The 8,964-nt window shown below is 35.5% G+C and overlaps 1 protein-coding gene across 1 annotated transcript; it reads left to right on the forward strand.

The window, feature by feature from the left end:
• The first annotated feature begins 6,907 nt into the window (after positions 1 to 6,907).
• LOC137836353 (alkane hydroxylase MAH1) lies at positions 6,908 to 8,598 on the forward strand. The gene has a single exon (XM_068645086.2). It carries the CDS (start codon positions 6,952 to 6,954, stop codon positions 8,479 to 8,481), a length of 1,530 nt encoding a protein of 509 aa, XP_068501187.1. The 5' UTR covers positions 6,908 to 6,951; the 3' UTR covers positions 8,482 to 8,598.
• The last annotated feature ends 366 nt before the right edge of the window (positions 8,599 to 8,964 follow it).

Consider the following 8,964-nt stretch of genomic DNA (forward strand, 5'->3'; position numbering starts at 1 on the left):
GTTTCGAGGTTTGTCTTCTGGGCAATGTTTTTAAAATATTATAGAAATGAGTTTTTTTTAGAAAATTTACTTATACGAATAAGTAGTACACATACCACATCATTTTATTGTTGCAGTAGAAGTCATGTTTAATCCATGTAACATAAGTTTGACTAATATTAATTGAGATTTATTTTTATATTCTTAATGAGGGGTGTCGTATTAGAATGACTTTAAAGTTATATCTAATTAAAGTTGGATAGGTATGTTTACCTGAAATTATGTTTGTTTCCTATGATTTAATTATTTAGTTATTAAATTTGTTTAAATTAAATAGAAATTAAGACTAAATTTAAATAAATTAAGTAATATTTGATTATACTCTGAAAAATTATTGGATGATTTAATAAAAAATAAACAATGCACTAGTCTTAAATAAATAAATAAATGGCATTTAACATTTTATTGTTTGATATTTTAGCATTATAAGTTTTTTTACGTGAAAATATTAATTATTAAATTCAAAATTAATATTGTGCAATTGAGAAATAAATAAGAGTAGTTGGTAGGGTTTTAGAGATCGATTATAAAAAAAAATATTAAAAATATAGAAATTAGTAATTAAATGTGGGAAAATTGAAAAAATTGAAGGTAGAAATTTGACCATAAAATAAAGAAGAAACAGGGAAAGTTAATAATTGAAATTGTAATATGAATATTGTTATATTACATAAAATAATTTATCTATGAAAGGATGTGCGACAATGTGATTTTTTTGTTTGTCTTCTAGGCCTCCATGGATGGTGACGGTTGGAAGATGGTGAATGTGGATCAATATTGATGCCTTTGTTGTCATTATTATTACCTTCATTATGAGGTCCTTAGGAGGATATGATGGGACAACAATAATACATGAATAATGTCATATTGTATATAGTTGTATGAGTGAATGTTGAATTTTCAAACATATTTGGTTAATCCCAAAAAAGATCCTGTAGACTAGGAAAATCATTATATGGGTAGAGAACCTGTTGTCGTGGAGAATGAACTACAAGTAGCAATGCTGATGCATGTATGTAGACATTGATAATTGTTGAAGATCGGACAAATTGGACTAACCAACATGAAACTGTTGACTACAAAAAGAAGAACCCAACATGCTGATAAGGAGGGTTGTGGTTGACAATAGTACAAAACAATACATTAACAATGGTTAAAAAGGTCATATAAAGACGGTTCGAGAATAGTCGTTATTGCGGGTATCGTTATAAATCAACTGTTTATAATAACCCTCGTTATAAAACAACATTAACGACACGTGTAAAAAACTGTCATTATTCTACCAAATAAAGGAAAAATAAAAAATATATTTATAACGAGAGTTCGGGCCTAGAACCATCATTATAACCCCAAAAATGGAATTTTAAGGACGGTTATGTCATTATAAGTAATTTAAAAAAAATAATATTATATATATATATATATATATCCTAATCTTGCATAAAATACCAGATAAATGTAATATAATTATAATGGTTTGATAAATCTCTAATTTATACCAGAAAACATCATGCAAAATTTCAGAATTTTCTGACAAGTGTAAGTACGAGAACTAAAACCTCGAAATACCTGAAAAATACCCAAATAATACTTAAAAATAAAAAAATAATAGTAAACAATGGATTTTTGGAATTTTGGTGGATCCCAATAGTCCTCGGGGATTGGCCATGTGATTTGTTACCTTGTTTCGACAAACTTTCATTTTTTACGTGTCTCTATCCGTCTTTTCTATCAAAAGTTATGGTCGTGTGAAGTTTCTTCATGCTAATTTTTGCCAACTCCAAATCTATCACTTTTCTCTTCAATGTCAGGACTCTTCCATCAAATATCCACTAAATGAAGTTCCCACAAACCCTAAACTATTAACTAATCAAAACATACATTCAAATATTTATAAAAATTTAAAACCCAAAACCCTAAAAATACTAACATTTTGGAGCCAAGTCTGCGGTGGCAGTGTGTGGTGGAGATGTTGGCGGTGTGCAGAAGGTGTTGCCGATGTGCGAAGGTGAAGAGTTGGCGCGCGGAGGCGAAGGAAACTGTTTGCTTGTGCGTGCAGAGGAGAAAAAAAGATGCTTGGCATGTTGGGGAACTTCGATGGTTGGCGCATTTTGCGCTGACTTGTGTTGTGCGGTGTAAGGTTTGGACGACTGGACAAGGCGTGGAGATATGAGGATGGAGTTGGAGGACGACGCACAACTTTTAGTGTATTGGAGCAGATGACGAGAATGGGAGAAGAAGAATGAATGGAGGAGGGGCCAAATCTTTGAGTGTATTGGAGAGTGAGAGGCGAGAATGGAGAATGGAGGAGGGTGCAGAGATTTGATTGAAGGCGCAAATGGGAGAAAATGAGTGAATGAGTGTGCGTGGGATAGGTTTATTTTTCGTTTTTTAACGATAGTTAAGTGCTAAACCGTCGCAGTTTGGATGCAGAACCCATTTTTAACGATGGTTCAGAAAAGAACCGTCGTAGTTTTCACATAGGACCATTTTTAACAATGGTTCAAAAAGAAACCGTCGTTATTTTGCAATGAAATGTTGAGTTAATAACAAAAATGCCACCGTGCTTTTTCCAACGACGGGTTTCTGCCAACTGTCGTTATTCAGTGTGGTTTTAAAGATTTGTTGTACTAGTTTGAGGTTGGTTAAACCTTATGGTGTGTCGTACTGTTGAAAAATAATGTCAAATTTTAGATATTACATGAGGAAAAGTTAAATGTAGTTAACTTATATTGTCGTCAGATGTCAGTTCCAAAGGTGATATGTACCAAATAATATGGTTAATGTATTATTACATGTATATTATCGTGTCACGTAAATGACCATTACTGCTGAACTAAATACCTTCAATGAGATGATTGTGTTGATCAATCCACATTACTATCCACCTTTGATGGTACCTCCAATTTTTGTTTGTTTTATTTCTCATATCTTCTTTGTACAATTGATATAAGTTTAATGGGTTTAATGGAATATCTTGTTAAAACCTAAATTGTCATATCACTCAATTAACTTGATGAAATCCAAAGGTGGCAAAACATATCAAATGAACTACTTCCCTATTAACAGGATAAACCTCAACAAATTATTAAGGGAGCGATGTCGTCTCTGTTGTAAGGAGTCCACAAGAATTGCTAAAATTGTCATTAAATGTCAAGATTTGATGTAGGTCTGTTAAACCAGTTTTGGCTTTAACTAATCTAACTTCTTCCTTATTAAACTCACTAAACTCGTAGGAGGGTGTTGTATCAATGACAATACACGAAACCACCTTGTATAAATAATAAATGTATTAGAAAGAACAAAAATGTTAAGAATGATTCAAAGTTTTATTTGGAAAAGTAATAGTGTATATAAAAATTTACCTTTTTCGAGAGGAATCAAGTCCTGAAACAATGTCTTCTGCCATTAATGACTTAATTGATGGGAAAAGACATTTATTTCATCCTCACCAACATTGTAATAACAACATGCAACATCCTAAATTTTCTGGGTTGAAATCAATTCCATAATCTAAAGTACGATACACAAGTCAAGACAACTTAATCAATATAATATCTAATTATTTTTTTTATCTCTAAAATTAGTTTTTATTTAATAATTTTATTGTATTACGAAGTATTTGACATAAGTGTACTATCCATAAGTAAAAGAATGCATGCTCATTCGTTTTAAGGGATCACATCGTTGATTTCATGAATAAGAAGTTTGTAAAAGTTGATCTTGAATCAAACTAATTTAATTTTGTTTTAGTAACATTTGTGAGAGATATGAATCCCAACAATTATTGGTATAGGGAACCAAAGTCAACAAAAAATAGTCTTTCTTCACGTGAAGAACCATCCAAATTGACACTCACCTAATATGTGCACGCTACCATTTATTGATACTTGTTCTTGATGTGAATTAAGGGTCACATTACATCCATTACTACTATGTACTTAAACCTCCCTCAACTTAAGGACAATAAATCCCCCATTTACGTCATTACATTTGCTACTCAATGAAATATAATCAACTTATAATATGGATGTTAGCTAGCCATTTTTAATTTTATTAGATGATTTAACTTAGATTAAACAACTTGTTAATACAATTCTATTCACTTGTTCGAAAGTTTATTTATAACAATTTGTTAAAGAATTCAAGTTTAATATACTATATCAATATCATATAAAGGATTTTTACATTATGAACTAATTATCAATTATTTTAAATATAATTTTTTACTTAATCATTACAAAATTTAATAATATATGTGATAATATTTTTTTTTTCAGAAAGATTATTTAAACTAACTAACAAAATTGCATTATTTAACTAAATTTGATGTTTTCAAATGAAATTTCATATTTAAATTTTATTGATACTTCTCAAGAGATACATATTATAAATTTCACTCTTAAAATTCATTAAATTAATCCTTAAAACTTAAAATTAGGACATAATAAAATAATTAAATCAAAGTAATATATTTTTACAAAAACTATGGGTTTTTACATAAAAATTAAATATCAATCCAATTAAAGCTTATGTGATACAAAGGGTCATTAAATATCGGTAGATAACTATGATCTTAATTATAGAAGAAATTTGGAACTACAAAAACAAAAGCATTTTTAAGAATTACAAAATTAATCACATTGAAATGTTTACAATGATACAACTAAATGTACGGTCTTGGGTTATGTCTAAGGTAAAAACTTTAAGTTTCTCTTATTTTGGGTTATGTCTAAGGTAAAAACTTTAAGTTTCTCTTATTTAGATTGCTGTCTGGATACTTTCATATGTATGAAATTAATAAGAAATTGTGATAATTAATCAAATTTATTCAGAGTGAACTCAATTCTTTTACATGTATGGTTACATCTTAAATATTTTCTTAAAAATCCAATTAAGTGGAAATAAGTGTCTGACCTGGATAAGTTTCTCAATTTTATCTTTCAACGCTTGACACTCCTTAGTGGTATGTCCACTGTTTCTATGGTACCAACACCTACGAGTACGATCGGCATTCTCAAGGCTCGTGACCTTCCTAGGTGGTGGAATCAACTCGGCGCTTAGGGCCTCTTCTAGGATCCTCCGCCTATTGACACTCAAGGGGGTATATGTCATGAACCGACTCCCTCAGTTGTCTCTACACCTATCCCCCCGACCAAAAGTTGGTTGGTTTTGACGCTATTTCTCGTCCTTCCCCTTGTCTCCACTGGCCTCCGCTCAGGCCTGATTTCTAAACTCTCTCAACTCCTCCGGTTGCATAAACTTGGGGCTCTCCGTCTAAGCTCGTCCAAACTTGCAGCCGACTGCATGCACAAGCTGTCAGCAAATGGTTCCGACCGCAGGGCCATCAACATGAGATGCATTGCTCCATCCGAGCTTAGGTTCCGGATGCTCATGACCACTTTACCAAACCTGTCTACAAACTTCCTCAGCGATTCCTTCTTCTCCTGGCAGATGCTGACCAGGACGATGGAGGTCAGATGATGTGGTCGGCTGGTGGCAAATTGTGTCCCGAACTTGGACACCAGTGCCTCAAAGCAGTCAACGGAGTTTGGGGGGAGCTTTGTAAACTAACTTAAAGCCCCTCCTTTGAGTGATGTGGGGAATACTCGGCATAGGACTACGTCGTCCGAAGTATACAAGCTCATGTTCGTGGTGTACGCGTCCATGTGCTCGTCCGGGTCGGTCATGCCGTCATAACAATCCCTATTGAAGCCTTTCCACTTGTCCGATAGTTGTACTCCGGTTATGGAGTCGGTAAAAGGGTGTCGGTGGACCGATTCCAGAGTACCAGTCGTGGGGGTCGACCTGTTCAGATTAGACTCGTCGTCAACCTCTTGGGTGTGAACTTTGTCCTTCGGCTCCTCAATAGTCTTGGGGTTGGTGGGGGTGGTGAAGGACCTCCTAACAAGATTGGTTGGTCCAGCGGACGGTCCCCCCTCCACAAACTTCCTTTTAATCTCTTCATTCTCCTTCCGGAGAGCCAGGATTTCATCCTCATTCTTTCGAGTGATCTTCTCATTTCTTCTCTTCATCTCATCCATCTCTCTTTGCAGAGACATCAACAATGCCATATTCTCAATTTCAGACATCCTTTCACTAGCCATGCTTCGGGTTGATACCATCTACTTTTTTCTTCGCTCTAATTCTCTGGGCCCCACGGTGGGCGTCAATTGTTCTCAATTGGGGTTGGGGCCTAGAGAACAATTCAAGCTGCTCCTCTACCTCCTTGATCGGTCGGTTTGCACTTCTGTTCCTCTCCAAGCAAGCTCCTTACTTTTCTCTTCTCACCCTACTCCTCGATCTTCACGTAGTTCAGACTTGGATGGTACCTGCAGAAGGCACTCTAATGCTCAAGTCAGATTTAGTATTTGGCACTTGGTATTCTGAGTATTGTGTAATGACGAACCTGAATATTAGAATCTGTGTTATTTATATTATTTTGGTGGACCTTTCTTATTGGGTCAGGTTAGAAAGTTAGGTCGTGTTTAGAAATGTATTACCTAACTCTTGAATGCTGATTAGCCTCACTAATTCTGCTTAGACGTAATTAACTTTGTGATGTTGATCGGTATAATAACGGGTACCCAGTCATAGGCCGTTGGCCCTACTAGTACATTAAAGATGTAGCTGTTTCAGATCTTGTGAAATAAAGAAGACGTGCACCTCTATCTACCTTCATCCCAACAATTTCTTCAATTTCTGACCTAACTAGTCAACATCATCTTTTCCAACTTCGTACAATGTTCGTCGTTTCTTCTATATTTGCCCAAAACATTAATATACACTTTTCACGTGAACATAAATCAACATCTAACCCTTTATAAGAGCATAATATCCATGCAAGTGCCACACACATCCTCAAGAAACAACCTAAGAAACAAAGGTTTTTGTGTTGTTCATCAATTTACTATGGCACTATTGCTTGGCCATGCCGCAGCAACAGTTGCAGCACTCTTCTGCATCATCTATTTCTTCCATCGGAGACTATCTTGCAGATACCCTCTCCTCACTGACTACCCCATCCTTGGAATGCTACCAGAGGTACTCTGCAATCTGTGGCGCATCCATGATTTTGCCACTGAGGTATTGAAACAGAAGGGGGGAACTGGTGACTTCACTGGACCATGGTTTACCAACATGAACTATTTGTTCACGAGTGACCCCCTAAACGTGCGCCACGTCATGAGCACGAGTTTCCACAACTACGTGAAGGGACCCGTGTTTCGTGACATTTTTGAAGCCTTCGGAGAAGGGCTTGCAGCCGCTGATTCAGAAGCATGGAAATACAACAGGGATCTCATTCATTATCTCTTAAAACAGAAAAATTTCGAGGGGTTTCTAGAGAAAACCGTTCACAAGAAGGTCCAGAGTAGCCTACTTCCCGTATTGGATCATGTACACCAACAAGGGAGTGTGGTGGATCTTCAAGACCTCTTCAACCGCTTCACTTTTGATAACATATGTTATATAGTTCTTGGCCATGACCCTAATTGCCTTTCCGTGGATTTTCCCGAAGTTGAAATTGAGAAGGCTTTTAATGAAGCGGGAGAGACCATTTTTCACAGACATGTAGTGCCAAAGTGTGTTTGGAAGCTGCAGAAATGGCTTCATATTGGGCAAGAGAAGAAGATGACAGAAGCGTGTAAGACGCTTGATGAGTTCATATATGCATGCATAGCGTCCAAGAGAAAAAATCTTAGCAAGTGCATAGAAAAAAATGAAACGGAAGAAACTTCTGATGTTGACTTGTTGACAACTTTGATGAGAGAAGGGAAGGAAAAAGGAGAAGAATATGATGATATATTTCTGAGAGATACTGTGTTCAATTTTTTTGTGGCTGGGAGAGATGCCGTAACTTCAGCTCTCACGTGGTTCTTTTGGCTTGTTGCTACAAACCCTTTGGTGGAAGCCAAGATTCTTGAAGAGATGAAGGAAAAGATTGGAAGCAATGAAAAAGCTATGGATGTTTTAAGTGTGGAGGAGGTGAAAAAGCTGGTTTATCTGCATGGTGCTATATGTGAATCACTGAGGCTGTTTCCTCCCATACCCTTTGAACGCAAGGAAGCACTTAAATCTGACTTGCTTCCTAGTGGTCATGGTGTTAATCCAAGTACAGTTATATTGTTTTTCTTGTATTCAATGGGAAGATCTGAGGAAATATGGGGAGAAGATTGCATGGAGTTCAAGCCAGAGAGATGGATTTCAGAGAAAGGAGGTATTGTTTATGTACCATCTTACAAATTTGTTGCTTTTAACACAGGACCTAGGACTTGCTTGGGCAAAGATGTCTCCTTCATTCAAATTAAGATGGTGGCAACTGCAATTTTGCACAAGTATCGTCTCCAAGTGGTGGAAGGTTATGTTGCTAAGCCAAACCTTTCAATCGTTCTTCTGATTAAGGATGGGTTAAAGGTTACGATAAAGAAGAGAGAAATGTAATTTGATGTATGTGGGAATTCCGAAGTCAGAAACAGAAAGAAGTGTAAAAGATATAAAATAAAGTGTGATGTATGTGAAATGAAGCTAATAATGATGGTGTATAATATGCCTTTGGTTTGATGAATGCATTTGGCTTATTGCAGTAAGTTCCCAGGTTGTCGTTTTTTAACGACAGTTAAGTGCTAAACCGTCGGTGTTTGGATGCAGAACCCATTTTTAACGACGGTTCAGAAAATATCTGTCGTAATTTTCACATAGGACCATTTTAAGCGATGGTTAAAAAAGAAACTGTCTTATTTTGCAGGGAAATGTTGAGTTTGAGAAATAATGTCAAATGTTAGATATTACATGAGGAAAAGTTAAATATAATTAACTTACATTGTCGTTAGATGTCAGTTCCAAAGGTGATATGTACCAAATAATATGGTTAATGTATTATTGCATGTATATTATCGTGTCACGCAAATGACTATTATTGCTGAA

Source organism: Phaseolus vulgaris, chromosome 4 (assembly GCF_051622355.1).
Source record: "Phaseolus vulgaris cultivar YP4 chromosome 4, ASM5162235v1, whole genome shotgun sequence".
Lineage (NCBI taxonomy): Eukaryota > Viridiplantae > Streptophyta > Magnoliopsida > Fabales > Fabaceae > Phaseolus > Phaseolus vulgaris.

Bases quoted from the DNA above. Each gene is read 5' to 3' on its own strand.
- LOC137836353 (XM_068645086.2), top strand. From the start codon at position 6,952: ATGGCACTATTGCTTGGCCATGCCGCAGCAACAGTTGCAGCACTCTTC.